This window comes from Myotis yumanensis, unplaced genomic scaffold (genome assembly GCF_028538775.1).
Source record: "Myotis yumanensis isolate MYYU_CA2020_CCGP unplaced genomic scaffold, mMyoYum1.0.hap1 SCAF_2, whole genome shotgun sequence".
NCBI classification, from domain to species: Eukaryota; Metazoa; Chordata; class Mammalia; order Chiroptera; family Vespertilionidae; genus Myotis; species Myotis yumanensis.
This window is the reverse complement of record NW_027223753.1, coordinates 208766610-208792115: the sequence shown is the minus strand read 5'-3', so window position 1 is coordinate 208792115 and position 25506 is coordinate 208766610. Positions and strand designations below refer to the sequence as shown.

Below are 25506 nucleotides of genomic sequence, written 5' to 3'. Positions count from 1 at the left end.
GAGAGAGAGAGAGAAACATCGATGGGTTGCCATCCGGGCATCAAACCTGCGACCCAGGTATGTGCCCTGGCTGGGAGTTGAACCGGCAACCTTTTGGTGCATGAGACGACGCTCAACCGACTGAGCACTCCGGCAGGGCTCATCTTAATCACTTTTAAGTGCACAGCTCAGTGGCATTAAGCACATTCACAGTGTTGTGCAACCACCACCACCATCCATCTCCGGAACTTTCCAGTCTTCGTGTGTCCGGCTTATTTCACGCAGCATCTTGTCCTCTAGGTTTTCCCATGTGGTAGCCTTGTTGGAATTTCATTCCTCGTTAAGGCTGAACACTATCTACAGTTGCGTATTCCTTCACCCTTCGATGGACACTTGGGTTGCAAGTGTGAATGGTGTTGCTATGAGATGGGTACAAAGTCTTTCACTTTGAAGAGGTTGATATAATCAGAAAAGTGCTAAGCTCAGGGGCATTCCTAAGGGCTGGCAGCACCCTGGAGGTGGAAACGTGAGGAAAGTTGCCATCCCCGCTCCCCTTCCCGCTCCTTCCTGGACACCAATAAGGTGCCCACATAGAAACGGCCCCCTACACTGGGAAGCTGTGTGTCTTGTCGCAAACGGACACGTTGCATTCTGTCTTAGTTGAGAAGCTCCTGAATCGGCTAAGGATGAGTCTGTGCACAGACTCGGTCAGTTCTGAGGGCTCTGACAGATAACTTCCTGGGAGACCGCCCCAGGACCCTATCTCTCCAGGAGGCCCCACCATCACCTCTCTGGTGACTGCAGGCCCTGTGCCCACTTTACAGGTGAGGAAACTGAGGCTGCAGCCACACACTAGTCGGTCAGACACCGAGGCCCGGCCAGTGAGTCTGTGTCTGGTGGCCTTGGGCTGAGGCCTGGTCAGGCAGCAGAGGGCCTCCTGTCTGGTGGAGACTCACTGCAGTCTCCCTCCTGGTGGGGACTGAGAGCCCTGGCCGAGAGCAGGGTGCTCGGGCAGGACCCCGGGAGTGAGGGGGTGTCTAGGACAGTGATGGCGAACCTTTTGAGCTCAGCGTGTCAGCATTTTGAAAAACCCTAACTTAACTCTGGTGCCGTGTCACATATAGAAATTTTTTGATATTTGCAACCATAGTAAAACAAAGATTTATACTTTTGTTATTTATTTTATATATTTAAATGCCATTTAACAAAGAAAAATCAACCAAAAAAATGAGTTCATGTGTCACCTCTGACACGCCTGTCATAGGTTCGCCATCACTGCCCTGTCCTCTGAGGGTTTTTTTTGTTTTTATTCTTTAGAACAACTGCACTTAGTCAAAAAGTGGAAATGACCTACATGTGCATCAGCGGACAACTGGGTGAGTGAAATGTGGTCTGTCCACACGGTGCCTATCATTTGGCCACACAAGGAACACAGCATGGCACGTGTTCTTGTGTGTGAATGTCCACCACAGGGGGTCCGCGGGGACCGGCAGCCGACTGGTGGTGCCAGGGGCTGGGGACCAGGGGGAGGGGTGACAGTGAAAGGTAGGGGTTTCTTTCCCAGGCATGTGATGTTCTAAAATCACCTGTGGTGATGGTTGCACATACCTGTGAATTTAATACAAACGAACCACACTGTTTCAAAGGAATCAGAGTCAAGATTATAAACATGAGCCATAAAATCCCTCCACTGGCCCTGGCGAAGCCTTGCAATATGCAGGAGTGAGGCCACACCCCACCGACGAGGGATGCAGGCAGCCTTCTGTGCTGGTGGCCACCGCGTGTGGCTTTGGGGACCGTGCACGAGGCTGGGCCTGCCGCCTCCTCGGGGTGGGCTCGGTGGGGGTGCAGCGGGGAAGGTCGCTGTGAGCCGACCCGATGCTGTGCCCGGCCGGCCTCGCCCTCCCTCCCAGCCATACCTGCAGGTCGGGATCTCCTGGAACTTGACGAATGTCTGTGCGGTGACGTTCAGCTCGTAGATGACCGAGTTGATGACGTAGGAGTCATTTTGCACTTGCATTTCCACATCGTAGCTGTGACTGTTGGCAACAGCGAGAAAGATCCTGTCTCCAATATGGAAGACTTCCCAGTCCGCGGCACCAAATGTCTGAGAGGGAAGGAGAGGAGGGCAGGCTGCACTCATGAACAGAGACGGCAGGAGCCGCTGAGTGACGCCACACACACACACACACACACACACACACACACACTCCAAGCTCGTCGGGCAAGGTCCCCGCTCTCCAGCCTGGATTCGCTCAATTTCCCACGGCAGTGACTCTCACTCCCTTTACAAACATGAGTGCCAATTGTGCCTGTACCTGAACGGTGCCATCTGGGGTGACTGCTTCTTAGCCATCTGTGCCACCCACTCCCCCAAGCCCCAGTGCTGCTCTTCCTTCAAGGTCTAGCTGCTACTACACCTCTTCCAGGAAGCCCTCCCTGCTTCCTCCAGTCTGGCCCTGAACTCTGAAGCAACCTGTAGGTACCTCGTGTGTTTCTCACTATGAGCTGTTCCTGCCTGAGGTTCTCCTTTGGTTCTCCCCACAGCCCCATCTCTGGGTTCCCGTGCACGCTGTTGCTCCCAAATCACTTGTCACCCTTGAGGCTGAGGTGTGCAGGGTCAACAGGGCTGGGCTTTGGCGCGAGCGGCCAGCTGTGGAGCCTTTGCCCCCGACCGCGAGCTGCATGAGCTGATTGGCATGTGGGGCCCACGAGGAGGAAGGTGACGTGTAGCTCACGGCCAGCATCTCGGGCCTAATGGCAGTGCTGGTGCAGGGGGAGGAGAGGACCAGAGAAATCCAGATCCAGGCCCTGGCCTGAGCTCTGGAGAGAGAGGGCAGGGCAGAAATGAAAGGAGACATTTTCCTGGGGATCGAGGGGCAGGTGCAGGGAGAGGCCCAGGGGTGAGAGAGGGAGACCCTGGCAGGGCACTGTGGCAGGGGACAGTGTTTTTCCCCATGCCCAGCAGAGGGCGACATTGTCCGCCTCGGCCCAGCCCAGGTAGCTGCTGCTGAGAACATTCCTGGGGGCCCCTAAGCTGGGCTCGGAGCCAGGAGCTCTAGAAACAGGTCTGGATCGGTCCTGAGGAGCGCAGCCAAGTAAGGTGAAGCCAAAGGCTGACTCACTAGGACAAGGACCGGAACCAGACACCTGGCGGTCCCTGATCCCTCACGGGGGCCGGGAGCTTGGTAAGGCCTTTCTGGATCAGCCTGTCCTCTCCTCCACGCGGCTCCGGGAGGTGGCACCATTCTTCCCCTGGGGCGCCCCACGACCTCTGAGCAGGCTCGGACACTGGGGGCCACAGGGGCCTTCAGCATCACCCGCCCGGTGGCTGCTTCACAGACAGCGACAGTTACAGACCCACACGGGGTGGAGAGTCACACACATGTGGCGGTGACTTCGCAGAAACCGAGCAGGAGATGTCAGACTGTTACTAGCTGATCCCAGCTCCTCTGACCTGTGCTGGGGAGACCATGTCAATGGGAAACAGCACAGACGTGTGCACGAGTAAAGGCACATACCTGTGTGCATACACCTGCATGTACACACACCTGTGCACACACTCACTCCTGCATGCATGCGTGCACACGGGCTCTCCCACACAGTTCAGGGGCCAGGAGCTGTAAGAGAGGATCTCCCCCAGCACTTCCTGGGGCTCTGAGCCACTGGACTCAGACCGCTCCCTTCTCCTGAGCCCCAGCACAAGGGTGACAGAAGGGGGTCCAGGAGGGTGCTGGGGCACTGGCAGCAGGGGAAGAAGAGGCCCTGAGGTGTGGCAGGGGCAGGAGGCAGGGAGGAGTGTCAGGTGGGCGTGGCTCAGAGGGGCTGTCATCCCGCCTCTGCTCCGCTGGTTGGAGCCGGCAGCAAATACGAGGAGTTTAGTTCCATGCGAGTTTCAGAGAAACAACAATTTTCCAGGACTTGTGTATCCCATGCAATACTCAGGACATGCTTTTACTAAAAAATCACTCCTTGTTTCTCTCGAATTCAAATGGAACAAGCACCCTGTAGTTGATCTGGCCACAGGCGAGCAGAGACCTGCATGGGGCTGGCTGGGTCAGTCACTACTGTCAGCGACTCCTCAGCCCCACAGTGTGGCTGCCAGGAGCCCCCCGGAGCGGGGCCAACACCTGCACCCTGGGCCAGAGGCTGGGCTCCCCGCACTGGGAAGCAGGTCTGAAGCTGCCTGGGGTGGCACCAGCCTGAGGCACCTGCTGGGCTGGGCGGGCTCTCCCCTCCTTCCCTCCTTCCAAGGGAATTCCCCCGGAGCCCTGCCCTGCCAGCCCGGCATGGCGCCTGGGGCTCGGGAGCACCTCTTGGGGTGATGGTGCCGCCTGGAGCCTCTGGAGCCCCTGACAGCCTCCCTCGAGGGTGGGTGGGCTCCCAGGGTCATCAGCTTGGATGGAGCAAAGAACCAAGGGGGTGGGAGTGCCCGGGAGAGGGCAGGGGGGTGGGGACACTGCCAGGGGGAGACACCCAAAGGGTCGTGGGGCGATGCTGCCATCCTCACTGCAGGCAGCTGGCTAAGGTGGGCAGTGGTCTTATCCTGGGAGGCTGCGGAGAGCACCACACTCTGGGTACCCCTCCGAGCTCCCCCCACCCAGCAGGCCCTTCAAGCCGTGCCGCCTGGGCCACTGCCAGCTCCTGCCTCCCAGAGGCAGCGGAAGTCACTGGAGAAAGCACCCTCTCCCTGGAGCATCCGCCCGCATTGAGCCCGGCCCCACCCAGGTCCCTTCTGGGTGTGGGGTCCACAGGAGGGTGCTCTCTCACACCCTCCTTACAGAGGTGGATCTTAACCAACTTTCTTGCTTCTTTCTTTCTTTTCATTTGCTTCTGGACATTTACATTCTTGGTGGAGACAGTTTCCAACAAGCCCACAACTTCCCCGCCACCTGCACACCCGCTGGCCACTCCGTGCAGCACCTCCATGCGTCCCATCCACCTGCCTGGCTCAACGCTCCCTCCATCACTGACCCTCTCCCGGGGGCCCTGGGCACTCAGCCACCCTCTGCCCCAAGCCTTCCCAGCTCTGGGCCCTCAGGTCCACCAGGGACTTAGCCATCAGGCCCACCTCCCGAGGCAGCGAACCCTGAACCCAGAACCTTGGTCAGCGGTGCCCCTCTCCCCACCCTTACCATTTCCCCTCCTCATCCCCGCCCCCTCCACCTGGGCCTCCATTTGATCACATGACCACAGCCCCACAACCCCACAACCTTCACTCAGGGAGCAGACGGAGGCTGGGTTCCATGCACAGAGCCGTTCCCTCCTGGACACGCCCAGCTCAGGCCTACTTTGGCCCCAGATGATGAGGACAAGTGTCTGGGGCCTGGGTTTCTGCCACCTGGAGGGAGGATCCTAGAGTCCCTGATGGGGGGCAGCCAGCCTCCACTCACACCTGGACCCAAAGCCCTGCGCGCCCGGATTCCCCGGGGGCAGCAGCTCCACGTCACCCAGAACTACCGCTGCTCCTCCTAGCGAGGGCAGGGTGCACAGCTCTGCAAACAGGCCCAAACCTGCACCCCAAACCCTGCGAAGGGGCCCCCACGATGCCAGCACCTCTCCTCCGACACATCTCTGAGCACCCTGCCTCTCCTGCTTCAAAGCTCATGGTCACACCAAACTCCACACCAAACAGTAAACACATCGAGGCATCTCCAAGGCTTGAAAGGACCTAAACACAATACAAAATGCTGGCAAAGCAGGAAAGTGGAATTCTGTGGAGTTGGAGGAATTATCGAGGTGTGAACAAATGTGGCTGGTAAGAGAAGGAGGCCTTCAGGCAGGAAACAAAGCTGGTGGATGCCCTCAGAGCTTGGGGGACCACAGTGCCCTGGGCGTCCATCCGAGCAGCAGTCCTGGCTCCTGGGACAGCTCTGCCCTAGGGCTAGAGACCTCCCTCATGGCCACAGAGTCCTGCTCCCACCACCTGCTCCTGCCACCTGCTCCTGGATGCTTCTCTCCTGCCCTTGGCCCGCTCTCCTTAGGGTTGCATCGCAGGGATGGGCCTCCATGCAGCTGGCCCATTTCTGCCCTCCGCCTCCGCCTCCCTTCTGAGGATGCCCCTGTCCAGGACTGGGCACAGACTGAGCTGGCTCACAGATGCCACCTGAAAATGCAGTGGCCACCTCCTTCCAGGCTTGTTTGTCTGCCGTCATCGACATCCCCATGGGTGGGTCCTGTAACCACCTTCCGGACCCCTCCTCCTGCCTTCCCTTCAGCGTCTTGTCCTGGCCCTTTTTTTGTTTTGTTAATCCTCACTCGGTGATATTTCTTCTATTGCTTTTTAGAGAAAGTGGAAAGAGCGGGGGAGGGGGAAAGAGAGAGACATCTATTGGTTGCCTCCCGCACACACCCTGACTGGGGCCAGGGATCGAACCTGCAACCCAAGTGTGTGCCCTTGACCAGACTCAAACCTGGACACTCAGTCCATGGGTTGACTCTCTAGCCACTGAGCCACACCAGCCAGGGTGACAATGACAATTTGTACGAATCCTCTTCTGCTTCGGGAACTAGCTCAGTTTCTCCCTGCGAGGGTCTGTGTGTGCACTTTAGCCTCCGCGTCTCAGGTCTCCTGTCTGACCCCCAGACACCCTGAGTTGTCTGAGTGTGAGGAAGGCTGTGGCTGGATTTGCTGCTGGCAGGCGTGTCCTGGGACCTGGGGCTTCTGGTTGTGGCCCTGGGAGACGTACTGTAAGGAAGACCTTCCTAAATCGGCCTTTTGTCATATTGCACCTTTCTGTTCAAATGTAGGCGATATAGGATCACCGTGTTGGTAGCTGTAGGATGGCAATCTCCAGAATGACCCCCAACCCACCACAGGAGGCCGCCCCCATCACATGATGGTCTGGCCCTGCCAAGGACCTGGCCTGGTTGACCAAAGCCACCAGCTGCCCCTCTGTGCCAGGCTGCGGCCCAGCTCCCAGGACACCACAGAGCTCTGCTCCCGGCCCCAGTGCGCCTGCTGGGAGACGTGGAAACAACCACCTGAGTCTTCTTCCAGAACGAAGTCTCCGGTTCCTACGACTGTCCCTCCTTCCATACGACTCAAATCCCTTCCAGACCGCCCACCTCCCCAAGCTCCCAGTGTGCTGAGCTGCAGCTGCACAGCCCCAACCCCTCCTGGGCGGCACGCTCACCGCTCACCTCATGGCTCACCGGGGCGCTGCCATCCCGCCCGCTTCCCAGGCACCATGGGGCCTCGGTGACACATGCCATTAACTTAGAGCCCACGGAGTTCCCACACGCATGGCCATCGGCCTGTCGCCTGCACCCCTGCCCGGGCCTCCACACGGCCCTTTCCCTGCGGCTCCAGGCTACGTCCTCGGGAATCTGCTTTACCCTAACCCAGACGCCTTTGCACCTCCTCAGGCTAATTCCAGTCAGAGATCCCATCCCCCTGGGCAGACCCGGGCCAGCCCATTGCTGGGCCCTTTCAGATCAGCACGCACGCCCCCAGCACCTCCTCCTCTCACAGGAGGGCTGCGCTGTGTCCCGAGTCTCCATGTGCTTAGCCACCACAGCAATGACTGACGCCGCATAAGGAGCATTTGAGAAAGACCCTGCCCAACGCTGAATAAAGCTACGGCACAGCTGGGTTCCAATCAGGGCTCTGTCGAGAGCAAGTCCGATAACTCCTGAGCCTCAGTTTCCCGTGAGTAAGAGGGGACTAGTGGCGGAAGTTACCTCACAGCCCAGCCGGCATGGCTCAGTGGTTGAGCGTCGACCTATGAACCAGGAGGTCATGGTTCCATTCCTGGTTGGGGCACATGCCCGGGTTGCGGGCTTGATCCCCAGTGTGGGGTGTGCGGGAGGCAGCTAATCAGTGATTCTCTCTCATCATTGATGTTTCTATCTCTCTTTCCCTCTCCCTTCCTCTCTGAAATCAATAAAAATATATTTTAATAAAAGTTACTTCATAGGGCGGCTGTGTGCATACGATGACCTGTTTTCAGAAACCAGGTCCACATCCTTCCAGCGACACCCCCACCTGTCCACACCCCATCCCCCTGAAGAAGTAGGTTAAGCTCTTGGCACGGAGCTTTGTGAGGCCCCTGCACAGCAAGCCTGGATGCTGTCACTGCTGAAAAATAATGCCTCAGCCCTGCCAGTGTGGCTCAGGGGTTGAGCGCCAACCTATGAACCAGAAGGTCCGGGCACATGCTCGACCCCCAGGAGGGGACGTGCAGGAGGCAGCCGATCAGTGATTCTCTCTCATCATTGATGTTTCTGTCTCTCTCTCCCTCTCCTCTCCTCCCTGAAATCAATAAAAATATATTTAAAAACAAAACAAAACAAGAAAAAGAATAATGCCTCACCCCAGTCCTGCTTCCCCCAGTGAACCCCCCTCCCCGCCTGGGAAACAGCACCCTGAGTATTAACCTTGGAGTCATGCTGGCTCTTCCCCGCCTCACTGTCCAGTCAACAGCTCTCGTGAATTCGGCTTCCTGAACGTGCTTTAGAAGCCTCCACAGCTTCTAGATGGTGCTGCCACCTCCTTCTCCCCGGGCCGCAGCTCCGCCCTGCCCCTGCGCTCCCGTCATGGTCCACGTCACAGCCGCCTGGGACACGTGCGGTCCGCAGGGTGTCTAATGCTGTTCCACCCTAATAAATACTCCTGCAGCCTGATCACAGGTCCTGCTAACCAGCCCATGGTGACCGGGACCAGGTGAGGGACCTCGAGGTCTGAGGGAACGTGGAGAGTGCTGCCCCCACCTGCCACATGTGGCCAGGTCAGAGGTCAGCTGTCCGCCTGCCCCAGGGCAGGAGCCTGACATCCAGGGGTGGCCAGGCAGCGGGGGTCAGCAGGCCGGTCTGAGCAGCTGGCGCAGCCAGGACACCTTTGTGTCAGAGGGACAACCGAGCCAGCGCACCCCTCCTCTCATGTTAGGGCTCCCCAGGCTCTTTTGGGGGAGGCTGCTGTGTGCAACATGACTCAGTCTGAGCCTTATTCGGGAGGGAGGCACCTGGGGTGGAGGCATGGGGTGAAGGTCCCGACCAGCACCGGTCCTGGCTGGGGCCCCTGACCCGGCATCACCAGGCGCTGTGTGGGATCAGGTAGGCCCTGGGGGGACAGGGCGCAGTGCCGTTCCTTACCAGGAAAGACTGGAAGAGCCGGAAGGAGCCGACCAGCCAGACGTACAGGTGGGAGTGCACCTTGGTGGACGTGCCGTTGAAGGCGTTGGCCACCACCAAGAAGGAGTAGGGCCCCACCGTGAAGAACTCCCAGTCGTAGGCGCCGGAGGTGGCGATGGTCTGGTTGGCCTCGAACAGGCGCGTCCGCGGGTTCCACTTGTAGATGACGCTGTCGATGTTGTGGTTGTCTCCTGGAAGCCAAGCGGCTGTGTTGAGGGAGCGGGCACGGAGCTCTGCCAAGGCCCCCCTGGACCCTGCCCAGGGCCCCTGCTGCCTGTCCAGCCAGGCCTGGGCCACTCTGGGTGTGGCCCCCACTCACCCCACATTCTCCTGCACCCTCACACCCCAGCGAGGACGCCCTTCAGGCGGCTCACTCCTGCCTCTGCCCAGATGAAAGCCCTCAGGGGGCTCCTCTTTGGGTGGCTCAGGACCCTCCCCATGGCCTTCAGGGTCTTGGAGGTGGAGCCCCCTGCCTCTTCTCAGCCTCACCTGTCACAGCCCAGGGCCTCCTGGCTCCCACCTCTCCCGCAGGTCAGGCCGCATGCTCCATGGGGCCCCCCCTGGCCAGCCTCTCACTTCCATGGAGAGCTTGGTGAGTGGGCTCCTGGGGTCGCCCTGCCCATCAGCGGGTGGTGGGGGCTCCTCCTCAGGCCCCCACAGAGCTCTCTTGTGGGTCTCGGGCTCAGGGAAACTCTGAGCATGGAGCCCACTGAGGCCTGAGCTAGAGATGCCCTGCAGGGCCGCAGCCACCTTGGACCTGTCCGGCCCTGAGTCAGAGGATGGGAAGGGCTTGCCGAGGTCACTAGTTGGGGGGTGATTGCTGGCCCAGAAACAAGGTTAGCCGGCCCCTCGCAGCCTGTCCCCCACCACACCCACGATTCACAGAGTCTGTGTGCACACGATGACCGGTTCTCAGAAACCAGGTCCACATCCTTCCAGCGACACCCCCACCTGTCCACACCCCGTCCCCCGGGCTGACCCTTGGCCTGCTGGTCAGAGAGGTCACCTTCCCACCATGTCAGTCAGATCCTCCCAGAAGGAGGTGAGTTAGTCAGTCAGTTAGTCAGTTAGTTAGTCAGTTAGTTAGTTTTAAATGAGGCAGTCTGGGCAGCCAGGTGGCCCTTATTTCCGTGGCGACTCTCCTGGGGGCGGCACTGACCACCCATCTTCCTACCTGGACAGATGGGAGGTGCTCAGAGGCCACATCAGGTGGCCGAGCCCGAGGAATCGGGCTGCTGTGATTTATTGTCCTTTTTAATGAGATGAAGACGAGCCTTCCAGTTGTAGGTCACAGCCCTACCTTCCCTGTGGTTGGCCACAGCCAGGAAGTGCTCCCCAGCCACCTCGAAGGCCTCCCAGTCCCGGGCGCTGTGGGTGGCCACTCTCTGGTAGGGCGTGAACCGCAGCTTTCTCGGGCTCCATTTGTAGATGACGGAGAACTCCTGGCCCTTTTCGTTGGGGTCAAAGTTGGCCACAGCCAGGAAGACCTGCAAGAGAGGACGGGACACTCGGCTCCCTGCCCGCAGCCAGGGTCTGTGCCGGCTTCCCAAGAGCTGTGTCTGTCCGCACGGGCAGGCGTTTGTCTGCTCACTGTTCTACCTGCAGTGGGTAGGTCGGGGTAGGGCCAGGGCTGTAGCCAGCACATGTGTGTAGGTGCAGGGACGGAGCTGAGCCCACCCTCTGTTATTGATGGCCTTGGCGGCCTGGGAGCCTGACTGTCTCCAGACCCGTTCATTACGTTTAAAACCCTTAAATGTGCCGTATGCCCCAGTCCATTACTGCCACGTCTACCTCCCAACCCCAGGAAGAGCTTCATCACAAAAGTGTTCCTCATCACCCGTGGGAGTAGGAAAGGTCGTAATGCCCTATTCCTTTCCACCCCCCGCCACCTCCAGAAAGTGGTGTTTGCCACGCAGCCGAGTAGGACACAGAAACCCTCTACGTGTGACGTGACCAGCGGGCATGATCGTGCGCTTATGCGGCTCTAACGGGGGCCAGGAGCTTGGCCTGTCGGGTGTGCGCGCTGGAACTAGGAGCCAGAATGCCCAGGTAAGTCCTGCATCTGCTTAGGCAACCGGACAGATGATTCCCGCCTTGTTTTTCCAAATTTCCCTATTTTTCTTTTGTGTAAAGTTATTATTTTTGATAATTAAAACATAAGCGCCTTTAAAACATCATCAGCCGAATAACCCGAGAGCAAGTCATTCATTCACCATGTTGGATCGGGCACAAGAACCATGGTGGGCTGCCAGCCACAGGAGGGCAGGGGCTTGTTTGCTTGCTCACTGCTCTACCCGCAGTGGGTGGGTCCAGGTGGGGGCAGGGCTGTACCCAGCATGCATGTTTCTGGGGGAAAAGGCAGAATCGGGCGGGCGGATCTGTTGCATTCTCTCATGGCTTCTGTCTTGTTGACGGGCCCAAGTTAAATGACCTCCACAGGTTTCTAAGTTAGCAATGAGGGTCTGTACAGACCTGGGCGGCATCTTAGCAATGGCCTTTCCTGGTGTGTCGGAAGCTGAGCAGACTTTCTCAGGCCTCGTCTGGGTATAGAGACTCAGCCCGGTGTCTGACCGGGAAGCCGTCTGGAACCTGACAAAGGCCTTGGAGCCTCGAGAAACACGTTTTCCTGGAGAAGCCATGTCAGGAGCCCAATCCCCGGACTCTGCAACTTTAAAAGGACGAGAGAGTCACGAATGCAGACTCGCCTTTTTCCCGATGGTGAAGTGCCTCCAGGACTGCGCTTGGTGTGTGCGGATGCTCTGGTACGAGGCGAACTTCCCGTCGGTCCACTTGTAGATGGCGGACGTGGCCTTCCGATTGGCGGTTGCTATGAAGAGCCCGGCCTCGGGGATGACGAAGACCTCGATGCCCAGCGTTTCCGAGTGCGTGAAGAGGCGCTGGTGCTCCTCCACGTAGTCCAGCCTCTCTTTGGCTTGTGAGAGAGACATGGAGACGTGGTTAATGGTCAACGTTTCCCAGCACGGAAGCCTGGAGGCACCCTCCTGGGAGCAGCACCCCAGGCCCTGAGCCGTGACCCCAGGGCATTAGCGTGGGGCACGGGCAATTTGCTCAGAGCGCCTGTTCACCACCAGAGGCCTGCCAAGAAGCCCACTCGGTTTGTGTGGGTTTCAGATCCGGCAGGCCCCCACTGGTACTCATTGGGGGGACCCGATGTGTTGGGTCCTTATGGGACATCTCCCAGGCTCACTGCGGCTACAAAAGGCTGACCCCTAAGGTGACCCAGAGGGTGGAGTCAGGAGCTCGAGAGCAGTCCCCTTTTGCTGCGGACACCCAGGGCTACCTCATTCCCCCTTCCCACACCAGGAATGGAGCCCTGGACGGCTTGCTCAGTGGTTACAGTGTCAGTCCGTGGACCGAAGGGTCTCGGGTTCTATTCCCAGTCAAGGGCACATACCTCGGTTGCAGGCTCAATCCCTGGCCCTGGTCTGGGTGTGAATGGAAGGCAACCCGTCGATGTGTCTCTCACATGGATGTTTCTCTCTCTCCTCCCCTAACCCCCTCACTCCCGTCCACTCTCTAAAAAAATCAGTGGAAAAAATATTCTTGGGTGAGAATAAAAAAGAAAGAAAGGAACGGATAGCTGCAAGGCTTGCTGCAGCAATAATGCTCTCGGGCCCCTGGCATTGTCACATTGAATCTACGATCTGAGCGCAGGCAGGGTGCGAGGAGGGAGAGTGGGCAGGGCCCCCTGGGGGAGGCTGGCTCCAGTTAGCCCCGAGCTCTTTCCTGGACAGGGATGAGGGGAGGTGATGAGCCCTGCCACCCAGCCTGTGTGCCCAGGAGGGCGCATGGTTCCAGACGAAATATGGGGCTTGCTGCTCTGAGTGGGGGTGCCTCCTTTTCTCAGGTAACGCTGACTCTGAGCAGAGCCCCTAAGTGTCCAGAGACCCAGGAGCCATGACCCCCCGTCCACCTCACCTGCCAGCACCGAGACCCACTCGCTGCCCACACACAGGTACAGCCCCCTCTGTCCGGCGTCAAACCAAAACTGGGCATCCTCCACTTTGGTGCATGGAGGCCGGGATCCCAGCGTCACCTTCATGTCGGTTTCTGGGGGAGACAGGAAGTGTCTGGTGAGTGTCCAGTGGAAATGAACTCCCTGGAGGAGGCAGTCCTGCCTTTGTCCCTGAAGCTGGGCTTCCAGGACCCACTCAGGGTCTTAAATGGGTCCCAGGAGGCAGGGAGCCCCAGGGCACGTGGCCCGCCCCAGGGCGTCTGCGTGGCAGGACGGGTAAAGCTCCCTATGGCTCCAGGGCAGTATGTCCACCGCCCCCTGGACCTCCTGCTCTTCTGGAAATCCTTGTGACTACTGCATGCCTTCTCACCTCCCACATCTGTGACCAATGGGCATGAGTTTATCTAAACTTCCCTTTTGCTTAGTTCGGTGGCATTTTGAGCCCATCTCTCCTTGGAATTATGCCTCCATCTCAGGTCAAACACACGTGTCCTAATGAGGCTACTCGGCCACTTCAGAGTGATATCTGCCCTGTGGCCCAGGCCCGAGGCCAGGCTGTGACTCTGAGCACTCCTTTGACCCTCGCAGCCTGGGGCAGGGGTCTGGGGGCCGAGTCCTGCCCCCTGAGAACCCCTTTGGTTACAGCGGTCCATGTTGCCTGAGGAAGATGCCCAGAGGCCTCCTGCCCAGGGGCTTGAAAACACAGTTACAAGACAGGCTCTCAGTGTCACCCGCTCAAGGTCGGGGTGTGCCCAGTGAAGCTGGGAGAGGGCCAGGTTGTCCTCCCACCTCGCCGAATAGTGGGGGGTTAGGTGGATGGGTGAGGGGGTTGGATTCTCCCTGGCAGGGGCTGTGGTTTACATAAATTGTCGATAGCCCTGCCACCATGGCTCAGTGGCTGAGCATCGACCACCAGGAGGTCACGGTGCGATTCCCGGTCAGGCCACATGCCTGAGTTGCGGGCTTGATTCCCAGTGTAGGGCGTGCAGGAGGCAGCCAATCAATGATTCTCTCTCATCATTGATGTTTCTATCTCTCTTTCCCTCTCCCTTCCTCTCTCTTAAATCAATAAAAACATATTTTTTAAAATAATAAATAAACAGTCACCATTGTACCTTTAGATTGGGAAGGTGCAAACAGAAACTAAAAAAGTGGAGCTGGGGACCCTCTGGGCAGGGGGTTCACGGAAAATAGAAATGTATCCTTTGAAGGTGGGGCCCCCACTGGGGCAGGGGCTGAGGTGTGGTGTCTTTCGGGGAGGGATGAGGAGAAAGGGCCCCCAATGCTGCTCTGGGGACAAAGCAGGCAGCAGGTGGAAGTGGAGGCTTGAGAGGAAGCAGACTCTGAGGGGGAGCAGGTGGCCTGGCTTACTAACCATAGGGATATTTTAGCACCTCATTGTCCTCCGGCTTCCCCGTGAGACCCTGCAGGATTGGGGGGATGGACAGCACGAGCTCTGCATTCCTGCAGGGACACAGCCTGGGAGTGGCGTCGGAGCCGGGCAGCAGGACCAGCTGCCTGACCAGGCCCTGCGGAGAGAGGGACAGTGTGTTCAGACCCTGGGCGGTGGTGGAAATGCCCTGGGGGCTAACCACTCTAGAGCTAGGAGGGAAGAGTCTGCATATAAGTTATGGGGGGCATTGGGTGCATCAGTGGAGAGCTAGACACTCTTCTGAGGTCACTGAACCACAAAGGGACTTTCCTGTGGACAAATCTAGAGTTACAGGCCAGCATTGCTTATCTATCCATCCATCCATCTACCCATCCATTCATTTGTCTATTCACCCATCCATCCAACCATCCATCCATCCACTCATCCATTCATTTATCTATCTATCCATATGCCATCCATCCAACCATCCATCTATCCAATCATCCATCCATCCATCTACCCACCTATCCATCCATCCACCCACCCATCCATCCAGCCATCCAGCCATCCAACCATCCAAGCATGCCATCAGTGAATATTCACAGAGCACCTGCTATACATCAGGCATGGTTCTAGACAAGGACACACAGGGAACAAGGCTCCCCCACCTCCACTCTAGGACAGAGACAGGCAATGAGCAAACACACAGCTGGCCTGAAGGTGGTCAGGGCTACGATGAAGAGCCAAGGGTGGGATCTGGGTGCAGGGTCATCTTCTCAGAGTGGTGGGAAAGGCCTCCATGGGAAGAGGACATGGGGCAGGGCCCTGAGGGAGGAGGGTGTGAGCCGTGGCAGTACAGGGGCCAGGTGGGCCAGGAAGAGGGGACAGGGAGTGCAAAGGCCTTGTGTCAGGTGTGCCTGGCGTGTGTGGGACTCCACTGAGCCTCGTGTTCCTCATTCCTGTCTGACACACGACAATCTGTGGAGCCAGAGCATCGGGACAGCAGGCCTGTGGTGACAGCCCCTCTGTGAACACTGCGTGGGGAGGCCAGGCAGGCAGCCCCTCCACACTCACCGTGAACAGGCCTTTGGTCCTCCTCCGGCTGCCGATGAAGAACCGGGCTCCTTGCACCGATAGGGCGGCTGGGAAGGGCACATCGGCAGTTCTGAAAACAGTGGGTGGGGGTTTAGCCGTGGGAGAGCGGCAGTGCAGGCCATTAGTGTAGAAAAGGACAGAGCGGTGCCGCGCGCGGGACGTGCCAGTGTCCTGGGGCGGCTGTAACAAAGGACCACAGGCTGGGCGGCTTCAACCACAGACATCCATTCCCTCACAGTTCTGGGGACCAGAAGTCCAACACTGAGGTGTTGACTGGCCCGGAAGACGCTGGGCAGTGAGAGAGCCCGTGCCTGGCTTCCCGGCCCCGGGAGCTCCAAACACACAGTCCTCTCCCACGGGGCACCCGCCTTCTCACCTTCTCAGAAGGCTCCAGGGGGGTCCTTCCTGCCTCTTCCTGCTCCCGGGGGCTCCTGGGGGCTCCTGCCTGTGGCTGCATCACTCACTCTCTGCGCTCACCATCACATGGCTTCTCCCCTGGGCCTCTTCTCCTCTTCTTACAGGGACACCGGTCACTGGGTCAGGACCCACCCTCTCCAGTGTGACCTCAACTGAGCTGGCTCACACCTGCAAAGGTGTTGTCTCTAAACAAGGTCCCAGGCCCGATGGGACATGAATTAGGGCGCCCCCCTTCGCCCCAGGACGAGGATCTTCTGCAAGAGCGTGTGCTGCCAGAAGTTCCCCGCCATTTCACAGAACATCCAGCGGCTCCTACGGGCATGGGGTTTCCAGCCCGTTCACCCTCCACTGAGCCCTGGGGGTGGGGAGACAGATGGTGTCAGGGCAGGATGGGGTTCCCTCCCTGGTGACTTGAGGGTGTTGGAAAATGTGGCCGGAGTTGGGTCTTGATGTGCGGCGGGGGGGGGGGGGGGGGGGGGGGGGGGCGCGAGCGGAACTCTGGGGAAAGGTGAGAAGGCGGGTGCCCCGTGGGAGAGGACTGTGTGTTTGGAGCTCCCGGGGCCGGGAAGCCAGGCACGGGCTCTCTCACTGCCCAGCGTCTCCCGGGCCTGATGCCAGGTCCTCTGCTCCTTCCAGTCCTTGCCGTCTGGCTGCGGCTGGCCGTGGTGAGATCAGCCCAGTGTCCGCGCAATTCCCAGGTCACCTGAGTTCTGGCCTGTGTCCTCCACGGTGCCTGCAAGGCCCGTGAAGCCCGGGGCCTGAAATCCGCCGTGGCCACCATGGCTCCAGCCCCGGTGCCCCGCCCCGGCTGGGCCTTTTGCACCCTCCCCGCATGGAGCTGTCAGCTGCAGGCTCTCACCCTATAAAGGCTGATGTAGCTGACAGCGTGGTGGGGAGGGGTGGTGACTAAGACATGTTTAAACCAAGTGTATAAATGTTATGGATTCTTTTTATTACGGAATAAGTTTCGTAATAACAAAGCAGAGTAAGATCCCACCTTCGGAAGTACTATTTGGTATAATGATAGATTTAAAGTAAGCTGGACCACTCGACGTGCAAATGTCTCCAGCCCCACTCAGCAAGGATGGATGGGGAGGCCCGTGGGTCAGCAGCTGGCCAGGCTGCAGGGACTCACTGTCCCTGGTCCAAAGCGAGGCGCTGGCAAGGACAAGAAACGAACTCGGGCTTCCCCGTGCCCGGGGTGTGTCACAGTTACTCAGAACTCCTCGGCATGTTTATCTGGAGTTTTAATGAATATTGATCCCCTTATTTCAGACGAGGGAACTGAGTCAGAGAGGTTAGATGACGTGTTGAAAATCACACAGCAAGACCTGGGCCTCAAGCCGGGGCACAGCTTCTGCTTGGCTGTGGTACCCAAGTTCCTATGATCCTCCTCTGTGGCCCTTTCTCCTCTGTGGCCCTTTCATCATGGTAACAGCGCCCTGCAGGGCACATCCCCTGGGCAAGCTCAGCCTGGACTCACACTTCAGCCCCAGCCCAGGGCCAGGCGTCAGCTCCCCGACCCCCCGCTGCCCTCCGCTCTCAGACGGGTGCCTGCCCTTGTCCCCCGCCCCACGCCCTCCCCTGGAGGCAGGTGCGCTGTCCACCTGCTGGTGACCCAGGCACTCCTGCCACAAGGGCTCCTCCACAAGCCTGACCCCTCCGGCCCGCCCTGCAAACTCAAGCTGCCCCCGGATGTCCACTCTGGACTCCATGTCGGGCAGCACACCGCACCATGCGACCCTCCCGGCATCCCGGTACCTACATGTCCACGGGGACGCCGCAGTCCGTGGTGAGGGAGAAGGAGTCTTCCGACACAGCCAAGACCAGCGTGTGCCACTGGCTGTCCATCAGGGCGGGGCTGCGGAAGGACACTCGGGTCTGCCAGGCGCCCGACGCGTCCTGGCTGAGGAAGAGGAAGTGCAGCCGGGTAGGTGAGTACCGCAGGCCCAGCAGCAGCGCGTCGGGCCCCTCCGCCACCACCGTGAACAGGTACTCATTCTTCTGCAAGAGAGGGCGGGCGGTGAGGGTGGGCAGGGAAGGGCAGGGCTCACGGCGCAGGGCCTGCTGCCACAACCCTGTGTGTGATGAAGCCAGGAGCACTGCTCGCACCCATGACCATGCCGGGATCAGGTAAACAGGAAGCAGCGTGTTGGTGAAGACTTGGAGAAATTCGAGCCTGGTGCATCATGGGTGGGAAGGCAAAATGCTGCAGCCCCTATCAAAAACAGTAGGCGTTTCCTCCACAAATTACAAATGGAACTACCGTATGATCCCGCAATTCCATCTGCTGTAAATCCAAATGGACGGCCAGCTGGGTCTCGGAGAGATACGTGGACACCTGTGCTCCCTGCAGCGTTACTCAGAAGGGCATTATGCACGTAGAAGCAACCCAGCTGCCCACCGGCGGATGAAGGGAGGAGCATACATAATGCGGCCCAGCCACCAAATGGAGCATCTTCAGCCTTAAAAAGGAAGGTCTGGCATCGACAGGGACGAGCCCCGAGGACATTGCGCTGAGCGGAACAAGCAGCCACAAAAGGACAAAGGCTTAGGATTTCACTAACTGGGGGACCCGGGAGCCGTGGCATCCACAGACACCGAGTGCAGAGGTGGGCGCCAGGGGCCGGGGGCCGGGAAAGGAGCCGATGTTTAATGGGAACAGAGTCATCCCGGGAAGATGAGAAAGTTCTGAGATGGAGGGTGGTTATGGCTACGCAACAACAACCACCTGTGACTGCTTCGTGCCCTTGAGCTGAACTCGTAAAGATGATCAAAACGGTGAGCTTCAGGTGCGGTGTGCTTTACCACCACTTAAAACCCACACCCCCCTCCACAACGGTGACTTCAAACACAATGTGACCCCCAAACCCCAGCCACCCCAGCCACTCGAACTGCGCAGGGAAATGTATACATGCTTATAAGCAATTGCAATGTAGAGTCTATAAATGCCTAGCCTAACACAGCTGAAAGAGTAGAGGATTGAAAGTGATGAAACCTGGATGATAACTAGTGTCATTTTTCACTAGCCTTTGCCCATGCCACACTGCGACCCAAATTCCATGCAACTATTATTCCAAAGAAGTTCAAAGCCTCCACATTCCTCATAATTAATTTAATGCCTAATCAGCAAAACCCACTTGGCTCAGACTGGGTCCCATGGCTTCTGGCCACTCCTTCACGGACCTTCCTTGGTCGGGGTGTGAGTCCCACCCAGTCCCCCGCCCAGAGGACTTAGGCGCTGTGATCGCTCGGCCACTCGTTCCTAGAAATACTCGCGGCTGGAGGAGACCAGTGTCTGGTGAGAGCCCGGTTTCTCGCCCACCGCCACCGCGGCAATGAAATCAGAGGAAGGAAGCGCTCAGGTGATGAAGTGAGTTTATTGGGGTGCACGAGGAGGTGCTGACAGGCTGAGAGTGGAGGTCAAGTGATGGACAGAGAAATTGGAAGGGAGGGGCAGGTGACCCAGGGGCAGGAGGGGACCCTCCCTGGGAGGCAAGAGCCCTGAGGTTCAGGGCTCCGGGAGCAGAGGTCAGCTCAGGACAGGGGAGACTGGGGGACCCTGTCCTGAGTAGGGACAGCCATCTAACACAGGTTAGGACCTGACTGAGGGGTGGCTGGGAGAACCACCGTCACAGGGTAAGACCTGAGCCCGGCTGGCCCTGGGGACATGCCTGCTCAGCAGCAGGACTTCTGGGCCGAGGTGGGGACACAGCAGGCCGGGCGAGAGCACACGGGGCGGCAGAGCAGGGACATGCAGGAGGACGGGCGGCAGCAGCTGGGCTGGCAGGAGGAAGCAGGGCCACAGCAGGAGGAGGTGGACACGCAGCAGGCAGGCCTGCACACGGGGCGGCAGATGAGGGACACGCAGGAGGAGGGTCTGCAGCAGGATGAGGTGCAGGAGGTGGGCTGGCAGCAGGAGGAGGGCCCAGAGCAGACAGGCACACAGCACAGGGGCTTGCAGCAGACAGGTGTGCAGCAGACGGGTGTGCAGCAGGCCTGCTGGCAGGGGGAGGAGGTGCAGCAGGAGGGCTGGCAGCACAAGGACATGCAGGAGCTGGTGCAGGTTGACTGACAGGGGCTTGGCCCACAGGTTGTCTGACAGCAGGGGCTGGACATACAGCTCACTGGGGTGCAAACAAGGGTAAGGCAGGAGGTCGGGGTGCAACAGCTGGGGGTACAGCAGGTGGGGACAAAGCACCTGGAGGTGCAGCAGGAGGGCTGGCAGCAGCTGGGGACACAGCAGGTGGGGGCACAGCAGGAAGGCTCACAGCAGCTCTCTGGACAGTCGTCCACCTGCCAGGAGGAGTCCATGCAAGAGTCATAGGACCCGGGCAGGCAGGCCCGGCTGCCATAGCTCCGGTTGCTGGAGCAGACGGACAGGTTGGAAGCGGCCATGGTGGGGCAGAGGCTGGAGGAGGGTGAGTGTGTGAGTGTGTGAGTGAGTGTGAGTGTGTAAGATGCCCAGGGCTGCTGGCTTTTATACCCTCCTGGTGTTTGTTTTCTAAGCAGGAGGCTCCCCACGCCTCCTTTCCTTGTTGATATTTTGAGCTGAGTCCTGGGCGCCCGTATTTCCTCTGGTTTATTTCCAGGAAAGAGTCTGCTGCTTGTGAAAAGTCTGTTTTGTTGAAGAGGGGCTTGGCCCCCTGCCGTGTGTGTTTCCTAAGCAAACAGCCCTGGAAACATCTGGAGTGGGGGAGCGCTGGCAGCCCCCCCTGCCCGGCCATGCTCCACTGCCAGCTGTTCTCCCTGACGTTGCAAGGGATGGTTTGAATCCCAGAGTCAGAGGCTGGGCAGCAGGGGCTGAAACTGGGGCTCTGCTGCTCATCGCTGCTGGACATCCCCACTCACAGGCGGCTGAGGAGGGGCACCAGCCACAGAGGAATCCAGTAAAGGGGAAGGAGACGGATGAGGGTCTCAAACAGCAAGAATGACAATAGGGTTGGCTATTTGAGCTCCTTTTCCCTCCAAATACTTTTACATTCAGCTTATTGACAACAAAAAATAATTCTGCTGCTGTTTTTGTTGGGATTGCCTTGAATGTACAGATCAGTGTGAAGGTAACTGACATCACAATGTCTCCTCCGTGAAGATGCTCTAATTCTCCATTAATTCATGTCTTCTTCGGTTCATTTCATCAGTGTTTTTATAGTTTTCATTATGTTAGATTCAAACTGGTTTTCATTTTTTATTTTGTTGTAAGTCATACTTTTAAACAAAAAGTTTGAAATCCAATTCTTTATTAATATTATATGGAGGTGGCAAAAGTAGGTTAAATTACCAGTCATCATTAGCTAAAATATAAATCATAGGTAAGGATACAAAATAATAACAATAATAATGAGGCAAAGAATACAAATCAATAATAAAATTATTCAAAAACAACAACATAAGAATAAGCTCTGTTTCATGTACTCATAACTGTAAATCTACTTTTGCCCACCTCTGTATAGAACCACAATAAATTTTTACTATTTTAAGTTTGCATCTTCAACCTTGCCAAACTCTTACATTTTCCAGGAGACCTTTTGCAGATTCCTGGGGGTGTTCTATGTGGACAATCATGTACTCTGTGAATAGAGACAATTTCATTTCTGCATTTGCAATATGCATGCCCTTTACTTCTTTCTCTTGTCTTATTCTGGCTCAGACCCTCAGTATGAGGCTGAATAGTGTGGTGGGAGGGGACATCTGTGTCTTGTTCCTAGATTCAGGGAAAAGTGTTGTTTTTTCAATGGAGTGTGGTATTGGCTGTGAGAGTTTCATAGATGCCTTATATCACGTTAAGGATTTTTGTTCATCCCGAGATCACTGTAAACTTCAGAGGGAACTATCCCTAACTCATTCTCTGAGGCCAGTATTGCTCTGATATCAGAGCCAGACAAACACACTTATAGAAAAGAAAGCTACAGTTCAACATTCCTGATGAACATTGATGTAAAATCCCACAACTATTACTAACAAATCAAATTCAGCAGCAGATTAAGAGATATAAACCTTGGCCAAGAGAGATCTATTGTTGAAATGCAAGGATGGTTCTACATATGATAGTTGATCAGTGTAATATACAACATTGATAGAATGAGGAGGAAAATACCTGACCTTCTCAACTGATGCAAAAAAACCCTCCACATTTTATAAAATTCAAAACACTTTCATGATAAAAATACTCAACAAACTAGAACTAGAAGGAAACAACATATACATAAATACATATGAATAAAGAAATGAATATGTATGAAAAACCTACAGCAAACATCACACTCAATTTTGAAAAACTGAAAGCTCTTCCTCTAAGATCAGAAACAGGATAAGGATGCCCACTTGTGCCACCTCCATTCTCCATAGGACTGGACACTCTGGGAAAGCAGATACAGTGAAAGAAATAAACAGCATCAAAATCAGAAAAAAGCAAAATAATCTGTGTTCACAGATGCTATCATATTAAATGTAGAAAATCCTAAAAATTCTTGGGAGTGGCTCTTTCTTTAGAGTTTGCTATCAGCTTTGTCAGGTAGGACTGAAACACTGGGGCCAATTTTACCCACAACGGAGGCAATGCCCCCTGAGTGGTCTCCCCGATGTCCTGAATCAGGACCATGTTCCACCTGGCAGGAGGGAATAGGCGCTGCTGTAGGCATGTTTGGTGTCTGGGATGAGCCCTCTAGTTTTGTGGGTTTCCCCAATCCCAGACTCACATGGGGTTGCTGGTCATTACTTAGCTGACACTTGAGGGAGACCCTCTGAGGACCAAGAGTGACTCAGGGCAGGTCTCCGCTCTCTGTTACTCTGGCCATAAACACCAGCTGCCTGGGGCTCCCCCAAATCCCAGGGCCGCCTCTGACTCAGGGGTGCATGGAGCGCCTGGGTTTTCCATTTTTGCACGAGGGCCTGGACATGCTCTGATGGCGGTGAGTCGGGCCGACTGTGAGGCTCACTCTGTTGGTTCCCCTCGCAGGGGTCCTGGTTCTGTGATCTTCAAGTCCAGCATCTGAATACCATGGCTCCACGATTTGCTAATTGTTTGGTGTGGCCCTGGTGGGAAGGTCATCCAGTCCCTCTGACTCTATCAGGGTTGGAGCGGCCCCTCCCTGCATCCCTCTATCAGGTCTCTGCTCACAGTGCAGACCTGTGGGTGGACCACAGGGGAGGCCCCAGGCCCACATTCTGTGCTGCAAGGAGCCCCAGGCGTTTCAGATGGGACAGTGGGTGAATGGCGCCTGGGCCTGACTCTCCTTAGACCAGCGGTTCTCAACCTGTGGATCATGACCCCTTTGGGGGTTGACCCTTTCACAGGGGTTGCCTAAGACCACCAGAAAACCCATATATAATTACATATTGTTTTTGTGATTAATCACTATTCTTTAATTATGTTCAATTTGTAACAATGAAAATACTGCCTGCATATCAGATATTTTCATTCGGATTCATAACAGTAGCAAAATTACAGTTATGAAGTAGCAACTAAAATAATTTTTTGGTTGGGGGTCACCACAACATGAGGAACTGTATTAAAGGGTCGCGGCATTAGGAAGGTTGAGAACCTCTGCCTTAGACCTTAGAACTTAGCTCCTTTAGCTAAGCTCCTCTGACCCCCAAATGCCTTCAAAATTATGCTTCGTCTCTGGACTCCTATTTAAGCTACACACAGCCTTCTCCAGATTTCCTGAATCCTTGATGCAGGAATAAGAACCCCAACAGTACCCCACCAGGAGGAGTTAGGCCACTGCCCTTTGGGATCTCTGAGCCACTCATTTCTAGAAATATCCGTGGCTGAAGAAGACAATGTCTGGTGAAAACCACATGTCCCACCCCTCCCCCATGAAATCAGATGAAGGAAGCGATCAGGTGCTGAGGTGAGTTTATTGGGTGCCCGAGGAGATCTGACCAGCTGAGAGTAGAGGTCAAGTGACTCAACAGAGAAACTAGGAGGGAAGGACAGGTGGCCCTGGGCAGGTGGAGGCATCGTGTAGGAGGCAGAAGCCCAGGGAGCAGTGAGGTCCAGGGGTCCTGAGGGCAGAGGTCAGGTCAGGTGAGTGGAGACTGAGGTTCCCCGTCCTGAGTGGGGGCAGCCACCTGACACTGCTCAGGACCAGACTGAGGGTGGCTGGGAGGACCACAGTCACAGGGTGAGACCCGAGTTTGGCTGGTCCTGGGGGACATGCCTGCTCAGCAACAGGACTTCTGGGCCGAGGTGGGGACACAGCAGGTCGGGCGGGAGCACACGGGGCGGCAGAGCAGGGACATGCAGGAGGATGGGCAGGCATCAACAGCTGGGCTGGCAGGAGGAGGCAGGGCCACAGCAGGAGGAGGCGGGCATGCAGCAGGCAGGCCTGCACACGGGGCGGCAGATGAGGGACACGCAGGAGGAGGGTCTGCAGCAGCTCGAAGAGGCTGGGCAGGGGGTGGCCCCAGAACAGACAGGCTTGCAGCAGATGGGTGTGCAGCAGACAGGTTTGCAACAGACAGGCCTACAACAGACTGGCTTACAGCAGACGGGTGTGCAGCAGACAGGTGTGCAGCAGGCGGGCGTGCAGCAGGCGGGCACACAGCAGGCCTGCTGGCAGGGGGAGGAGGTGCAGCAGGAGGGCTGGCAGCACGAGGGTGTGCAGGTGCTGGTGCAGGTTGACTGGCAGGGGCTGGACCTACAGGTCACCTGGCAGCAGGGGCTGGACACACAGCTCACTGGGGCACAGACAAGGGTCAGGCAGGGGGTCAGGGTACAACAGCTGGGGGTGCAGCAGGAAGGCTGGCAGCAGCTGGGGACACAGCAGGAGGGCTCACAGCAGCTCTCTGGACAGTCGTCCACCTGCCAGGAGGAGTCCCTGCAAGAGTCACTGGACCCGGGCAGACAGGCCCGGCTGTCATAGCTCAGGCCATTGGAGCAGACGGACAGGGCGGACGCAGCCATGGTGGTGCAGTGGGGCTGGAGGAGGGTGTGAGTGTGTGAGTGTGTGAGTGAGTGTGAGTATGTAAGATGCCCAGGGCTGCTGGCTTTTATACCCTCCTGGGTGTTTGTTTTCCAAGCTGGAGGCTCCCCACGCCTCCTTTCCTTGTTGATATTTTGAGCTGAGTCCTGGACGCCCGTATTTCCTCTGGATTTTTTCCAGGAAAGAGTCTGCTGCGTGTGAAAAGTCTGTTTTGTTGAAAAGGGGGTTGGCCCCCTGCCCTGTGTGTGTTTCCCAAGCAAACACCCCTGGAAACATCTGGAGTGGGGGAGCGCTGGCACTGCCAGCTGTTCTCCCTGACGTTGCAAGGGATGGTTTGAATCCCAGAGTCAGAGGCTGGGCAGCAGGTGCTGAAATAGGGGCTCTGCTGCTCATCGCTGCTGGACATCCCCACACACAGGCGGCTGAGGAGGGGGCCCCAGCCACAGAGGAATGCAGTAAAGGGGAAGGGAGACGGACGAGGGTCTCAAACAGCAAGAATGACAATAGCTTTGGCTATTTGAGCGCCTTTTCCCTCCAAATACTTTTACATTCAGCTTATTGATAACAAAAATCATCCTGCTGCTGTTTTTGTTGGGATTGCCTTG

At 57.1% G+C, this 25506-nt stretch overlaps 2 protein-coding genes and 1 pseudogene across 2 annotated transcripts in view; all 3 read right to left on the bottom strand.

Moving 5' to 3' along the window:
* TSPEAR (thrombospondin type laminin G domain and EAR repeats) overlaps window positions 1-25506 on the bottom strand; it is a 131660-nt gene that overhangs the window by 3545 nt on the left and 102609 nt on the right. Inside the window, exons 3-10 of the mRNA XM_070407070.1 lie at window positions 17737-17975; window positions 15534-15624; window positions 14463-14616; window positions 13051-13182; window positions 11817-12043; window positions 10412-10598; window positions 9073-9302; window positions 1899-2086 (exon numbers count right to left, since the gene is read on the bottom strand). Coding sequence (XP_070263171.1) covers window positions 1899-2086; window positions 9073-9302; window positions 10412-10598; window positions 11817-12043; window positions 13051-13182; window positions 14463-14616; window positions 15534-15624; window positions 17737-17975 — 1448 coding nt within the window. The remainder of the gene's footprint in view (window positions 1-1898; window positions 2087-9072; window positions 9303-10411; window positions 10599-11816; window positions 12044-13050; window positions 13183-14462; window positions 14617-15533; window positions 15625-17736; window positions 17976-25506) is intronic.
* On the bottom strand, window positions 19650-20369 carry LOC139004223 (keratin-associated protein 10-3-like). Its single transcript, XM_070407076.1, has one exon. It carries the CDS (start codon window positions 20367-20369, stop codon window positions 19650-19652), a length of 720 nt encoding a protein of 239 aa, XP_070263177.1.
* LOC139004457 (keratin-associated protein 10-3-like) lies at window positions 24141-24882 on the bottom strand (annotated as a pseudogene).

Excerpts from the sequence above, each read along its gene's own strand:
- LOC139004223 (XM_070407076.1), bottom strand. The coding sequence starts at position 20,369 with ATGGCCGCTTCCAACCTGTCCGTCTGCTCCAGCAACCGGAGCTATGGC.